The sequence below is a fragment of the Biomphalaria glabrata genome, chromosome 9 (assembly GCF_947242115.1).
Source record: "Biomphalaria glabrata chromosome 9, xgBioGlab47.1, whole genome shotgun sequence".
NCBI lineage: Eukaryota > Metazoa > Mollusca > Gastropoda > Planorbidae > Biomphalaria > Biomphalaria glabrata.
Window position 1 is genome coordinate 16458639 of NC_074719.1, and position 17061 is coordinate 16475699.

The following is a 17061-nucleotide window of genomic DNA, read 5'->3' on the forward strand; positions in this document are numbered from 1 at the left end:
ACATGAAACATGGAGATGGTGCTCTATAGAACTATTCCATAGAACTTTGATACGATACTACATGAAACATGGAGATGGTGCTCTATAAAACTATTCCATAGAACTTTGATACGATACTACATGAAACATGGAGATGGTGCTCTATAGAACTATTCCATAGAACTTTGATACGATACTACATGAAACATGGAGATGGTGCTCTATAGAACTATTCCATAGAACTTTGATACGATACTACATGAAACATGGAGATGGTGCTCTATAAAACTATTCCATAGAACTTTGATACGATACTACATGAAACATGGAGATGGTGCTCTATAGAACTATTCCATAGAACTTTGATACGATACTACATGAAACATGGAGATGGTGCTCTATAAAACTATTCCATAGAACTTTGATACGATACTACATGAAACATGGAGATGATGCTCTATAGAACTATACCATAGAACTTTGATACGATACTACATGAAACATGGAGATGATGCTCTATAGAACTATACCATAGAACTTTGATACGATCCTATATGAAAAATGGAAACGATGCTGCCTAAAACTTAGAAATGATGCTACATATAACTAGGAAATGATACTACATATAAATAGGAAATGATACTACATATAACTAGGAAATGATACTACATATAACTATGAAATGATACTACATATAACTAGGAAATGATACTACATATAACTATGAAATGATACTACATATAACTAGGAAATGATACTACATATAACTAGGAAATGATACTACATATAACTAGGAAATGATTCTACATATAACTAGGAAACGATACTAGATAGAACTAGGAAATGATGTTCCATGGAACTTTGATACGATACTACATAGAACTAGGAAATGATGTTCCATGGAACTTCGATACGATACTAGATAGCTATGGAATGCCGTATTAAATGAAAAGTAGAAATGATACTGTAGGCACTAATAGAGCATGATATCTTGTTGTTGATTTATACAAGAGTTGAAGTTAAGATAAATACATTCAAGTTTATTCAAATTGATAACTTGTTTTTTTCTCTGCTCATGTGTTGCTGATATATAAAGCGATCCCTGAATTTTAAGATCAAATCGTAGCCCTTGATACGTTACTGTTGTATGATTGTAAAGTCAATGTTTTCCTGTCTCTTAACTTCTTTGCAGACCATCATGCTACACTACATTCAAGAAGAACATTAAGACCTATCTGTTTACAACTTTTTTAGATTAGTTTGTCATTTTAGCTCTCGTGTTTATGTTTGTAATAGTATCACAGCGCATTGAGCCTACATTTTGTTTGTTAACAGCGCTTTATAATTTTTTTTTTCTTATGCTGTATTGTACCTGGGTGGGGGGGGGCGTAAGAGCATTGTTTAGTGCTTGGGTTCAAAAACTCTGATAAAAAAGCTCCATTTGACTTACTCACCCTAGGGGCTCTGAGTCAGATCTGTGTGTGCCACTAGGGTGTTATTGAATCTCTCAACAATTTTCTGATTCAGATCGGGGCGTAGGGATACATGAATAGGTGCAATCGTCACGTGACCCCCCAAACTTGGTGTAATTGTGAAGGGAGGAGGGAGATGTGTGTGGGTCGAAAGGTCGCCGTATACCAAGTGGTGATTCCATTCTAAATGTCAGTGATTCCGCTCAGTGGTGTTCACTGGGAGAGAAGTCTGTTTTCCCCACCACCAACACACCTTTTTTTTTCTTCTTCACCTTTCAGCAAGTCAGTGTCAATGAAGTGTTTGTAGACTCACTGGTTGGGGGGGAGGAGCATTTGATCACCATTGGTGTTACGTCATTCAGTCTCAAGTCTTCGGATATTGGGCGCAGATTAAATTGTTCATGTTTCTAATTGTACGCTATATTAATTAGAGGAGATCATCTTCATTTCTTCAGTTGCCACATGTGAGGGATACCTGGAGGTGTTTGCTGGGAATCGACTTCTATTATTTGTTCTTTTACTTTGAGTTTGCATTCTCAAGAAGAAAGTCTCGTTTACCATTCATTGTCTACTGTTAGAAAAAGTTTGATTTATAATCAGACGTTACGAAGATATATTTACCAACGACTAGCTATCACTTAGTTTTTAGTTTGTTTTTCTTAGGTCCGTACTTTTTATTATTACTATTCTAGCAACCCAGACCTACACTTGTCAATGAGCTGTCCTCTTTTTTTTTAAATGTATTTTGTGGCATCCAGCCGGTTTCATAACTCGGTTATTAAAAGTGAAGCGATCTGGTTATGAGCTCATCACGTCACAGTCATTGAATGGAGTTTTAGGATGATTCAAACCAAATGAATGCCAAGTACTCCTGTGAGACTTTCTTTTTATTGCACATAATGCAGACGTATAATGATATGAAATCAAATCTCAAACTATTTAGTTTTCTTCCCGTTAGTTTTGATGTGTGCAAAAAGCAAAGTATAAGTATATTCAACTTTTTTCACCAAGTTTAAATAAAATCAATATTTAGATATCTAGATAAGGCTGTTGGCATTTTAAAATACGGGAGGGGATTATTAGTTCTTATGTGCTGGATCTGGACAATATTTACAACCCTTAGTTCCAGTGGTGATCTTCAATGTTTCTCTGCATGGATTATGTGTTTCTGGTTATAGATAATGTGTTTGTGGTTGTAGATAGTGTGTTTGTGGTTGTAGATAATGTGTTTGTGGTTGTAGATAATGTGTTTGTGGTTATAGATAATGTGTTTGTGGTTGTAGATAATGTGTTTGTGGTTGTAGATAATGTGTTTGTGGTTATAGATAATGTGTTTGTGGTTGTAGATAATGTGTTTGTGGTTGTAGATAATGTGTTTGTGGTTATAGATAATGTGTTTGTGGTTATAGATAATGTGTTGGTTGTTATAGATAATGTGTTTGTGGTTATAGATAATGTGTTGGTTATTATAGATAATGTGTTTGTGGTTATAGATAATGTGTTGGTGGTTATAGATAATGTGTTTGTGGTTATAGATAATGTGTTGGTTGTTATAAATAATGTGTTTGTGGTTATAGATAATGTGTTGGTGGTTATAGATAATGTGTTGGTGGTTATACTTCTCTTGCTAATGTTTGTGGTACGTACCCATGTACAAGGCAGTGAGCTCTAGTATATTAGAAGCTCTACAATCAGTCGTCCTAAGCATATCCGGCGACTAGCGACTCATTGATCGCTTCCAGCTATTTCTATTCTGCGGGGGAAAAAAAGGGGGAGATATCGATTGAAAGGCCGTGGTCAGTCTCGGAGTTGGCAACGTGACGCACTTGACCAAAATAGCCCTGGAGTGACTCTGGACGTCTGTATGTCATGTAGACTCGGAGTGCTGCGTGTGGAGGAGAGTGACGGCCTGTTACACGACACCATCTGCTTGTCTTGTGCCTGGAGGGTCCTACATTGTCTTGAACCTTGTGTGCCTGCGTGGGCGTTGTGTTGTGACACCTACATGGACAGCATCCAGTTTGCTGGCTGAAAGGAGACAAGACACGTGGGAGGAGAACTTGTTTTGTCTATGTCTCAATGTACGGTTTTACTCTTGATATTCTTCTTGCTGGAGAGGGGGAGGGGGGTGCTGCCTGTTTAATCTTGGACTTGAGGATCAAGTAGTAGACAGGATAAGAAACTAGGAGTTAACCCCCCCCCCTCCCCAATCTATTTCTACTTGATCTTCAAATAATGTAGTCAACGAAACGTTTACATTTTATTTGACATTATTTTTTAATTGACCCAGTATATGGGAATTAAACACAGACATTTGCGCGACGCTCTATCAACTTACCTAACCAACCATTCTACAATGTGTCCAGTTTTAGCTTGAAGTAAGCGATATTTTTGTAAACTTGAGTTTCAGCCTTGTGTCTTTTGACCAGTGCCCACCTTTGAAATCAATGTGAGCCAGTAGTAAAAAAAAAAACTAGAAAGAAAACTCGCTTCTTTTTATAATAGCAAGCATTTTCTATTCCATTCCCATGACTTATACCCAGTGTTTTTTTTTGTTTTTAAATCTTAGTTGATATACTTGACATCAACATGTGATGATATGTTGGAAATATGTAGATCATTGCAGACAATCTGAATTTTGCCAACTCTGCATTCGGAGCCAGGGCGCATCTTTTTTTTTTCTTTGATCTCTTCGCTCATCGATTTTCTCTTCCGATCGTGAAGCTTGGAGTGTACGTCCCTGTGTATGACTCACGCGTGTGTCCACTGTGAATGTCTCATGACTCACGCTGTCCAAGTGGGCAGCACAAAGATTGGCGATCACGTGATCACGTTCTGTTGGAGAGCTTTACGATAAACGTAACATTGTCAAAGGTGATCAAGTGAATTTTACTATTGCCAACTAAATAAAAACAAGCAAAATATTTTTTTAAATCCTTTAAAAAAAAAGCGTCTAAAGGGGAAGAACTCCGTCCTTTAAAACTATGTACCAATAATGTACAAGTTATTTCCCGTACTAATTGAGTATTTTTGTTTATTGATTCGTGCTTTGTTGTGTACACTAAATAATTGTTTAAAGTATCAACCTGATCGGAGAATGCGTTAACAATTATTTAAAACCAACTAATTTAGCCATATCCTGTGAATACTAAATTATTAGTTTCCCATGTAGCTATTAAACCAAGTAATGAATTACCAGTAATTAATTGTCTCATTGGTTACTTTTTTTTATCGATTCATGTCTTGTCTATGACAGTGAAAAATTGTGTGAAGTTTCACCTTGATCTGATAATGTGTTTAGGAAAAATAACGTATACACTTCACACAGTGATTGATATAAGTTTTGTATAAAAAAAAAAGAATTGAGTTTTAATCTGTACATCTCAATGCGTAGCAGTTGAGCTTCGTATCATTTCTTCTTTATTACCGCTAGTTAGTTGTCCATTTGTTTTTAAATACGTTTTAAATTCTAGAGCCTAATACTTAACTACTTCCTCCATACTGAAATGATGGAGTGCTCTGAACGGAAGAACTTCGAGAAACTATTGACTCTGCAGTGGCCCCAAAGTGTACGGGAACTCTCCTCCACACCTCTTCTAATGAATAGCTGATCAACACTTGATGTAGTTCTTGATACTGTTCACCAACAAGAAAAGCTATTGTATAAGGAACCATGTGACATTAGTGAGACTTGTGAAATGGTGAGACGTTATTTCAGTCAAGAATCTATCCCCACTCGAAGTCTGTGTTTAGTATCCATTTAAATGAGTGCGAGGGAAGATCACTGACCCCTGGAGATAGGGAGGGGGGGGATGATATGGCGTTAGTAAACCAAGGAACAGTGGAGTGGGAGGTTCATGAACACCGCCAGCGCGTGTTTGGAGTGTGCCTGGAGGTCAGACAGTTCTGGCAAGCAGAAAAAAGTGGATTCCTTGAATTGGTTTCATGTTTTTGTTGTGAGTTTACCTTGGGCCAGGACTATCGCGTCATCACCATAGGAACTCCTTTTTTTTTTTTAAAAAAAAAAAAAGGAAGCTCGAAAATTGTTTTTAGCTTTTGACTTACCGTATAGATGCAGGTCGTTATAACAGACTCTACTGGAGCAGATAGTTTGATCATGTCTTACTATGTGCTTTATAGCTAAAATAATAATTAAAAAGTACAGTGAAACAAAAAATAGATTTAACAACAAACTGTTTAGTTCGCTGTATATTTAAAAATAACTTCGCAGTAATAGGAACAGGAACATCGATCTAATCAGGCTTTATTTTAAATGTTCTTTGAGAGATTTGTCTGAGAATGATCTGATGTACAATACGTGAATGATCTTATGAGGCTTGACTTTACGAGGATAATCTCACGAGAATAAACTATCAGAATGTGCTCGAGCATGATTGAAGCCTTACTTGGAACAAATGATTCACGAAACTATTTGATATGCTCACACCATGAAGACTTAACATTCGTGGATTCATTTGGGGATTTGTCAATCCTTCACACTGTTAAAGGTGGTCAAAAAATGTCCGATTGTTAACATTGAACCGATGCCCAGGATAGGATGATTACACATGACTGTATGTTGATGCTCCTGCTGAGATAGAGCAGTCTTCGGAAGGCTATGGGGAATGAGATTGTATCTCTAGCAGGCCAGGTTTTGGGGTCCACTACAACCGGCCACGGCACTGGTTGAATCTGTACTGGAATTTTTTTTTTATCTTGATGTATCAAAGGGGAAAAAAATAGCACTGACTAGGTAGATGTACCGCCTTGGCACCTTTCCCTATTCCTTCTACTATCACCACTCCAGGTAGATCTGTGTGTTCAGGAGAAGAAAGCAATGGGCTAGTGGAATGAACACGTGCAGACTATTAGTGTTGTGTTGTTATTGGACAGGTCAGAAGTCAGTTGAAATAGGCTTTTTTCCTTTTCTATTCACTTCATTTATGGATTGTTTTATACGGACTTACTCGTGTTTGGTCATTTAATGCAGTAACGTTAGTTCTTCATGCAGTGTATTGTTTTAGTTCAGATAAATGGAGGCTTGTATGTTTAGAACTGAATGGTGTCTACTTCCATGATCTGTGCTGCGTTCATTCGCAGACATTGAAAGTGTGTAGATAATAAAGTTTTGGACTTGTTTGTGTACGGCTTTCTGTCATCTGTTGAGTTCTTGGGTATAATCTAAACTCCACTTTACGTAGTCAAGTCTTAAGCCTGTCTAGAGATGTACATGTAGTAGTTTGAAGTCAATAAGGGGTAGACCTACAGTGGTTTCAAAATATGTGGAGGTGGGAACCTGGACATTATTATAGACTGTTATATTCTTTCGTTTCAGTTGATCGAACAATGGTCATAGTGAAGATTTATGGACTAGCGTTAGTTATATACTTCCTGATCATTGTTCTCTGTATGTTAACTTTTCTGTACGCTTAGTCCTTTGAGAAACATTCTTCACCATGAATTATAATGAATGACTTACGCTAGGGAAGGATAATGGAAATCTATGTGCTAGGAAACTGTTTCGAATGTACATAGAGGGCATTCTTTAGACAAGTGAATTTCATACATTGGATTTAGCCTGTTGGATTAACGTGCCCTGCATTCTGTACATTGGGGGCCACAGAGGTAACAAGGTGAAACAATGTTTTTCAAAGATGGCCATGCTAAAATGTTGGCCAAGAAACAAGAGAAAACAATGGCCGTCGAAGTCAGTGATGAGGCCAAGTCAGAGGAAAACAAGGTAGAGAGCTAAGATCTAAATGTGTGTGTGTGTGATGCCTCCCCTCCCCCTTTCCATGTGTACGTTTTTGTGTGATGATAGTTCTTCCATCTCATCTCTCTTTCTCCATGTCTTTCTTTCTCTCTCATTATTCCTATTTTTCTCTCGCTCTCTCTTTCTCCTCTCTTTTTCCCTCTCTCTCATTCTCCCTCTCTCTCCCTCTCTCTTTCTTCCACTCTCTCTCTTTCTTAGTGTACGTTTGTATTGACTATCCTATCACAAATCCCAGTTGTATCCCTTGCTTTGATCAAGAGCGTCTCAGATCTCAGCTTCCTTCTGGATTCCAAGCTTCGGACTCATGGTCCGATAGAAAATACTTGATCAAATTTCTCATTCTTTGTGATGTGTTTACTGATAAGTATTTGCAGTACCCTTCTTTGTGCTGTGAATGTCTACTGTTAATACCATATGTTCCTGTGTGGTGGAGATGTTACATATATTATTTGTATTTCGTTGCCCCCCCCCTTATTTCTTAATGTTTAGTTTATATTTAATGGGGAAACACCTTGGCCTTCCATTCCTTCCTTGTTTGTCATTGTATTGATCAGTATTTGGCATCGATGTATTGATAATCGATACTTACCTCTTTGTTTTTTCTAAGAATGCATGAAATGTTCAAGATATGCAGTTGCTGCCACTAAATGACCACATTGCACCAGATGTTAGAATACTGCAGTGGCTAACATATAGGAATATTAATTCAATCATTTGTTTTAGTGCTTTGTATAGAACCAGTTTCGTTTTGTAGTATTTATTTATTGGTATTCCTTGTGTCCATGATGTGGCCTGTCTGCATGTTGACCAGTAACAAGGCTGTGTCTGTTTTATGATATTTTGTAAAGGCATGGGTCACATTCCACGCATTTCGACCGGGTACAAGAGTGACTCTGAAGCGAACATTTGTTTCTGTGTGCACTACTGTGCGCGTGTGTGTTTATGTATGCAGGTTTTAGAACCATACTGTTGACTTTCAGACAAACTAGGCTCAATACTAATGTCAGGGGAGTCAATTAGCCTGAATATTAGGCTTACTACAACTTTTTGTGTGTGTTTCCTTCACTGTATTTGGTGGTCCATATAAAGCTGTCATACATTTGATGTTCTATATCACAGCGCTAGCCTTTGCATAATGACTGATTTAGCCTCAATCTCGTCTTACCTTGATGTGCTAACAGCATGACCTTTATCTTTCCATCCTCTTGTACACACACACACACAGAGGAGACTTCATTGTAATTGGGGGAGGGAGGGGAACACGTGTTGTGTGTGTGTAGTGTGTAAACCATCACTTGGAATCACTGGAACCTGTTGGTGGAAGAAATATAGATTTCTATAACCTCTCTCTCTTTCTCTCTCTCTCTCTCTCTCTTCGCGTTTCTTCTCTGTTATTTTGTATCCTTCTTTTCTACCACCGTTTTTTTTCTCTCTTTCCTTTTTCTATTTTCCCTTTTTATGTTTCTGTCTATTGCTGGCAATGTTCCAAAGACATTGAATGTGTCGGTGACTCTACGCACTATATAGTTTTCAAAACACTCAGCGGCGGCACTACCAAACGATGGTACATGAAGTGGTTTTAGAATCATGGTCTCGGAGAGTTCAGAAATATTTGTAGTGGTCAAAGAAGAAGAAAGTTCGTCTGCTATGCATAAGGAAACATCCTCCTTTTTAGTCACAACTTGGCACTTATGTTTGTCAACTTGTTGCCTGATATAGAAATGGTACCACTTAATAATCATAATTCACGTTTAAACTATTCAAGTTAAAAAAAAAAGGTTTCAGGCAAATATTTATGAACTAGTTCAAGTTCTAATTTGATGAGGACTAGATCATATGCCGGTAGCCCAATGTAGAGACTTATTGTCGAAGTTACCTGAAATATTGAAACCTGAAGTACTGAAATAAAAATAAAAGATTCTTTAATGTTAGGTAAATATTTTAAAGCTGTTCTGGTAACTTATAGCCTGGGCCCTTGCACCTCGTCAAGATGAGCCTCCCTGTATAAATGTTCAACCTAATTGTGTACAGAAATCTGCGTCCTCAGCCGGCGTCACCCCTCCCATATCTATTATCCTCCGATTAATTTCATTATTTTTAACCGTGTAACTTCTTTGACATTTCCACGCACTTGTTCTGGTTACACTATCAACTCTGACCTTTAACCTTCTTTTCCTTTACCCTTTTCTCCACCCTGCTCGTTAGCGTGCAATGGCGCGAAAACGGGGGAAAAAAAGTACTGCGTGAGTGGAGAAACTCATTCTAGCTCTTTACATAGCCACCACTATTTGTGTCTCGGCCAAACCTTAGTAGAAATGGGGAGCTTAACAGTACTTGAAGTGACACTTGAGTTTACAAGAAAGTGAACTATCTCTGTCACGATAGAGTTAGCTGTCATTTGTTTGTATTTTTAACATATTGTCTAAGATTTTTTTCTCACACACTTAGATTGAACTTAAGACTGGGAGATAGTAAAGGTGATTTGAATTAACTCTATGTACTTACTACCCGCCTTATATAAATACTGTTACTTGGACAGAGGATTCAATGGACTCAGTGTTATGTCTCTAGAGTCTAGACTAACAGGATTTTAGTGTACGATTAATTCAAGGGATTGCCTTTGGATGTTTCAGGACATGGAGCAGCTGAAGTCGGCCATGGCCGAGGTCAACAAGACCCTCATCTTCATCAAGGCCGTGGTCAGCAAGGGCAAGACAGAGGTGCTGCCTGGAAGTGCCTCGGTCATCCTGGAGACAGTCATGCAAATATTTACACTGCTGCGCTACCCACTTCTGGCACAGGAAAGGTGAGTGCATGTTAGGTGGTCATGTGTATGTTAGGTGGTCAAGTGTATGTTTTGTGGTCTTGTGTATGTTATGTGGTCATGTGTATGTTAGGTGGTCAAGTGTATGTTATGTGGTCATGTGTATGTTATGTGGTCATGTGTATGTTAGGTGGTCAAGTGTATGTTATGTGGTCATGTGTATGTTATGTGTATGTTAGGTGGTCAAGTGTATGTTAGGTGGTCAGGTGTATGTTAGATCAAGGCCTAGTGATTTCCATTGCATGTTAGATCAATTCATAATATGGCCCAGTGCATTTTAATTGAAGTCATTTGTGTGGCCCAGTGCATGCTAGATCAAGTCATTGTGTGGCCCAGTGCATGCTAGGTCAAGTCATTGTGTGGCCCAGTGCATGCTAGGTCAAGTCATTGTGTGGCCCAGTGCAAGCTAGGTCAAGTCATTGTGTGACCCAGTGCATGCTAGGTCAAGTCATTGTGTGGCCCAGTGCATGCTTGGTCAAGTCATTGTGTGGCCCAGTGCATGCTAGGTCAAGTCATTGTGTGGTCCAATGCATGCTAGGTCAAGTCATTGTGTGACCCAGCGCATGCTAGGTCAAGTCATTGTGTGACCCAGTGCATGCTAGATCAAGTCATAGTGTGATCCAGAACATGTTTAAGACATATGGCCCTTTACATAGTGGATCAAGTCCTAATGTGTCCCAGTGTATATTAGTGTGGTCCAAAGAATCATTGATTTAGTTTTCATGTTGTCTAATGATTTGATTGTTTTAACAGTGACAGTTTCCTAGTCCTTGTGCAGTTAAAATTGCTGTTAAAGACATGAATATTGTTATTACAACTCTAACTTAGCAACAGTTACACGAACCACTTCAATTTTTCTTCAAATGTTTGTTATTACCCATTAGAGCAGATAGAACACTGAATTTCATGATGGATGCATAGATTTTAACCATGATTCAAATCCTGGCTTTCCAGACTGCAACAATTTGCTATTCAATTTAGTTAGCCATAACTTGTATACCAACCTATCTGTCTAGCTACATTTTTTTTATCTAAGAGCTTATGCACAATAAATCTTCTGCACACATAGCAGTTTTTTCCAGACGGAGATTGTTGGTTGCCTTGATTTTTTTCTCTGTTGCTTTTCTTCTGCCAGTGTCAGTGACAACACTATGATAATATGTATAATACTAATAAATATTTCATTTGTTTTTTCTTTAAAGTTTGTAATGTTGTACAAAAAAAAAGGTTGGTCCCACTCACATAAAAACAAGGTCTAGATATGAATATAAAAACTCAATAGTTCAAACTTGTGGATATTAGTACTTAACTTCACCCTAGCTTTAAAAAACAAAAACAACTAAATTAGAATAAGTTATATGTATCAATAAAATATACTCTCAGACTTGTCACGTGTATCTTTCTCATATATAGTAATAGCCTGGTGTCCAGTCAAAGTAAAGTCTGTCAAAATTTGGCCAAGTTCATTCAGTGGGCAGATGACTCCCTAGTGGGTGTCAACAAGTCCTGTGACAAAGAACAAGCTCAGGGAATCATTGATGCCTTGTTGGAGGGCATTCAGGTGAGTGCTGTAGCCTCATTATTCATGCCTTGTTGGAGGGTATTCAGGTGAGTGCTGTAGCCTCATTATTCATGCCTTGTTGGAGGGCATTCAGGTGAGTGCTGTAGCCTCATTATTCATGGCTTGTTGGGGTTCAGTGTAAGTTGTTAGTTCCTGCACTCTCATGTAATTTGTGATATAAAAACAGTTTGTATATCTAGGTAAGCCCAGAAGTGTAAAATATATGTTTCACCTTATGATCCTCTCTAATCATTTATTGATGGATCAAAGTTATGCTGTTTCCCTCCTAGGAACTGACCAAACTTGGACTTGAAAAAATGTCCCAAAAGAAGTCCAGTCTCCTGCAGCCCCCAGTTACTTGCCAACCTCTACCCTCTCCAACACTTGATGGGTAAGTACGAGTTTAACTTATCCCCATTTTTTAAATGCTTATTATGGTTTTTGTTGTTTGTTTTACATGTTATGGATGTTCCTTCACAATTGAAGATTATTCCAGCCTTAAACTAAACTTCCTGTAGAATGGTGAGAATGGCTAAGACAAGGGCAGCATAGAGACTGCTCCTTGCTGTTTACTAACACATCTATACAAATGTTCACTTGAAACCATTGGGCATTAACCTTGCTTCAGGCCCATGGGGAGGTGACAAGAACTAAAGATAAACCATACAAAATTCACATTTTCATTTATAATTATTTTCATGGCATTTACAAACAAAAATACAACAAATATGTAATTGCTGTAAATCTCTTTTATCAAAAAATACCAAAGTTTTAAAACCAAACTCCATTCCCCCAAATTTGTTCTTGAAACTAATTGCAGTGGTAATTGAAGTCAACAACAGCCATTTCTGGCTCCTTAGAAATAAAACTAAATGGTCCATGTCTACAATGATCTATGGAGTTTGTTAAATGTTATACAATCTTGCTTCCTTGATAAGTTTTTTATGTCATAGCACAAAGCTATCAACTCATAGTTTACTTTAATTATTAACACAGTTACACTTTTTCATATGACATTAATCCCAAACAAGAATATTTCTGTTAGGCAAAACTACCGACCAGACGTTCCTCTTACACCCAGGGAACAGGAAATTTTGGCTCAGACCAGTGCCAACAGCTACGACAACATTTCTAATCTGACTCGCAACAGCAACAACAGCTCTGTCTTTTCTTTTGACTCTAACACCTCAGCAGACATGCCACCGCCTAAGCCACCACTACCTCCAGGTTCTATACTGACTAGGTAGGTGTTAACTCTTGTCTTTTTACTCTTGAGTTGTTCATGTTTCATTTGATATTGTTTGCCAGTTTTGGACATAGATCTTTGTTGGAATCCATCCTGGGACATCTCAAAATATTGAAGGCAGTTTTTGGTTGTCTAAGGCAGGGGTTGAGAGGTAAATGGATGGTTGCTAAGGAGCAAGTCTCAGGATCATTTTCAAGCTTTGATGTTGTTGAATCTTTATTTAAGCTCTGGTTAAAACAAAAAAAAGTTAACTAGAAAATTTTAGGGATAGTAAAATTATTTATTAAAAAAATTAAAGTTATAATCAGTAAAAAAAAACTGATCAACTTTATTGAATCTTGAATATAGTTTGTCTTAGTTTAGTTTAGTGTACACAGAGGAAATAGTTCTAATAGTTGTTATACTTAAGTCTGGCTAAGATTATTTGATCAGAAACATGGAGATGGGTAATAATTAGCAGTCTCAATGAACATAATCTGTATCCAGATATTTGTATAAAACACTCCTCTCTCTGAGTCTATTAACAAACTCTAAATAGCCACTGAATGTAGGCCATAGTTCAATTATTCAAAACTTTGTTTACATATATTCTAATTGATACATAACTAGACTTGAGAATATTTGCTGTGTTTTTGTTTTCCTTGATCAATAAAATGTTTCTATTATTCAGAGTTTCACCAGAAGAGTTTACGAATGGATCAGATCCACTCATCCCTCCACCCCTGCCCCAGAAGAAAAGGTCTCCCAGTTCCAGCACAGAGGTCTTAGAGTCCCTTAGATCTAGTGGGAATGGTACACTCATCAGCAGTGCATCTTTGGACCATTCATTGGGAATGGCCGGTGGAATGTCTTCCTTCAACTTCGGAAACAAACCTTTAAACTTTGGCCTACCTCAAGCCGGGCTAGTTTCCTTACAGACATCCTCATTTCCTCTCATGAACCACCTCTCGGCTGGAGACTTGGTGACATCTGCCTCCTCTACATCCTCTTCCTCCTCGTCATCTCTCTCCTCACAGTGGCAACAGCAGAGTGAGAAAGGCATGGTCACCACACAGACATTTTCACGGACAGTCAGTGACTCTAAATTAGTCAGCAGCAGCACCACCATGGTGTCTAAAAAAGCCCAGCCAGGAAAGGCATTCGAGGAGATTAACGAACTGACCTCTCAGATCAAACAGATGACGGACTGCATCGAGGACAGCCCTCCACCACTGCCGGCCAAGAAAGGCCTGCCCCTGCACAGACTTAACTCTCAGTATGACAATGTTCCAGACAGCATAGAGAGCAGGATGGCAGCTGTGTCCTCCGTCTCCCAGCAAAAAACTGTTGTGATGAGGAAAGTGGAGAGGATATCTACCTCTTCCTCATCTAGCACACATTCAAGTCACTCCAATCAAAGGTATGCAACTCTCATTCATGAAAAGTAATAATCTTGTATTTATAGTTATACTATTTCTAAAGGTATCTCCCATCTTTCTGTTAGATATTACTGTCTTAGTCCAGCAAATCGAAAACATCTTTTTTGTAGGCATTATTGACTAACACCATTGTTTTATGATATGAGCTCCTATAGAAGCGATAGTATGGAATCTACCTAAGCAATGTTTCAAAACATTCAAACAAATGGTTTCCAATCACCCAATCTTGTTGGTATGGGTTTAAAACCTGATTTGAGTCAGTGTATAATACACAATACTGTTCACAAGCTGTACCTTTTGGACATCATGTCTCTAGTCAAGGGTTTGTAAATTAAAATTGCCCTGAAAACTCTAGACAATGTATGTAATTTTTATTGTCTTAGTCTCTTGGAACTAGCAAATAAAAATGACAGATTTTAAAGTAATTTTGGTGAAGCTTTTTTTATACTGTCTGGATGAAAAAAAGAATAATTTTCTCTTGTATAATTCAACTATTGTTCTATTTTAAATTGTATCTATTCTATCAGCAAGATACAAAACAAATGTTGCTAATATATAACAGGAAGCAATATTAGGATTAAAAAGATTAATAAGGAAACTCATTGTTGTAACTTGACTCCAATGATGAAAGTAATAGGATCTACCTGAGTAATGATTTCATTTTTATTTTTTTTAAATAACGAAAGTCTCACTAACATTTTAGTGATTATAAGAACTAGTACTCATGTACTTTCCTGATATTTATATAGATGACAATTTCATTTAGAGCAATAGGAATATGATACTGACACGTAAGAAACATGCATCTTACATGCAGGAACAATGTTACTCGTATATACACATAAGGTGCACAAGACTTTATAAGGCAACAGATCATTGCTCTTCTAGTTTAAAAGATGTTCTGTTCTTTTAATAAATGCACTATTAGATTAAATTATTTTACTCTGAGTAGTTAATATACTTATTCATTCTATATTGTCTTTTTAGCTAATTCAAGTTTTTGTACGTATGTAAAATGTTTTACATATTTCGGATGTTCCTTCAGAGTTGAAGATAGTTTACTTCCTAGTCCAAACCTCCCGCAGGACGATGGGGAATGCGAGCGGGCAGGGTTTGAACCCTCGACTGTCGATAAATCCGAACGACAGTCCAGCATGCAAACCGCACGACCAGGCAGCCATCCTCGACCAGGCAGTTCTTTTGCCTCAGTTTTATTGTCTTCTTTTTGAACATTCATGTGAAAAACAAATAATCCATTATAACTCATTCTTAGGTCCAACTGAATTTAACTTTATATAAGTTTTGTTGACTTATATGGCATATATTATATACACATGTCTGACCTAGACTATCACAAACATGAACATAGTTATGGTAAGGTATAAGCTTTCTTGAATGTCCACAGTCAATCTTTTACCAGTGTGAACAGCCAGAAGTCACTGCAGTCTTACCTGACTGAGGAGAGGGCCAGCTCTCGTGAGACCTATTCCAGCTCAGAGACTTTCTCTTCTACCAGTCACTCCAGCACAGAGTCCCTACCCAAACCACCTCCCCTACCACCCAAGAAAAAACATGGTAAGAAAGCTATTTATTCTATCATTAGTGCGCTCAAACATGTACACACACACAAATTTATATTCATTACACACAAAAAAACATGGTAAGAAGCTTTTGATTCTATAACCAGTACATGCATGTCTACTCAAGTTAAATTCCTTACTTTGATCAGTTCTTGCAACATGCTCTGTTCTCTGTGAAGATTTGACTTCTAGCATTTGCTGCCTTAAGTAAGAATACCCTTCCCCACTTTAAAATCTATTTTACCATTATTCTTCTACAACCTATTTAGTTTCCCAATTCTCATTTCCAAAATGTTAAGTCTATACACATTTATCTAAGTCTATACACATTTATCTAAGTCTATACACATTTATCTAGTAGCCATTAAGTGAGCAGTTGCATGTTTTTGAGCATCCAAATCAGTTTGTAATCTGGTTAAAATGTAGTCAAAGTGATTTGTTGTTAAAGTGAATCACCTTGCTTTTTTTTTACAGATAGAAGAATTACATTTTGTATAGAAAGAAAGATATCTTACTATTATAGATTTTCAACTAAGGTAAATTTATGTTTGCAATGTAAATATAACCTGTTGTTTATTGATCTATGTCCAGTACAAGCCTATGTCCAAATGTTTGGTTCCTTGAGTCAGCCCAGAACTCTGGAGGAATCTATATCCCGGCATTCTATACAGTTCTATGAAGCTCAATGGCATCAGCACCAGAGAGAGCTTTTTTATCCACGCTCCAACACAATATCTGTATTGTCAGATATATCCACAGACTCTTCTTTGAGTGGAGGATCCTCTGAACTTTTAACTTCCATACCTATATTAACTGCTAAAACAAAAAGGGTAAGTTAGATTTGGAGCCTCTCATAGTCCTATGTGATTGTATAATTTTGTCTGTCACTAAATTGGATAGAGAAACATATGCATTGATGCAAAGTATATTTATGCTGATACCTTGTGATTTTCCATCAGATGTCAGATATAAGCCATGGCAGCCATCTTTCTACGGGTTCCAGTCAGTCAGACATTTCTTATGGTGACCTTTTGGGCCTTGGAAAATCACCCGCTTCTGACTGGTAAGTATATCATTTTTAGGTCTTTATTTAAATCATGCAAATATGTAAATGTTAATAGATATAATTAAAGGTACAATGCTATGAGCCTTTGTTACGTCTGTGTTGACTAAAAAGCAAAACTACTAGTCCACTGGACATAGGTACA

The 17061-nt window shown here is 37.5% G+C and overlaps 1 protein-coding gene across 11 annotated transcripts in view; it reads left to right on the forward strand.

Moving 5' to 3' along the window:
- LOC106070871 (rap guanine nucleotide exchange factor 1-like) overlaps positions 1 to 17061 on the forward strand; it is a 96000-nt gene that overhangs the window by 63496 nt on the left and 15443 nt on the right. For 8 of the 11 annotated variants that reach the window (XM_056042178.1, XM_056042183.1, XM_056042179.1 and 5 more), the window contains 8 exons: positions 9858 to 10030; positions 11462 to 11609; positions 11900 to 12000; positions 12655 to 12852; positions 13526 to 14254; positions 15679 to 15848; positions 16445 to 16683; positions 16813 to 16916. In XM_056042178.1, the coding sequence (XP_055898153.1) occupies positions 9858 to 10030; positions 11462 to 11609; positions 11900 to 12000; positions 12655 to 12852; positions 13526 to 14254; positions 15679 to 15848; positions 16445 to 16683; positions 16813 to 16916 (1862 nt within the window). Of the gene's footprint in view, positions 1 to 6191; positions 7192 to 9504; positions 9702 to 9857; positions 10031 to 11461; positions 11610 to 11899; positions 12001 to 12654; positions 12853 to 13525; positions 14255 to 15678; positions 15849 to 16444; positions 16684 to 16812; positions 16917 to 17061 lie in introns of those variants that run through there. The other 3 variants (XM_056042185.1, XM_056042186.1, XM_056042187.1) reach the window with 3 other exon arrangements.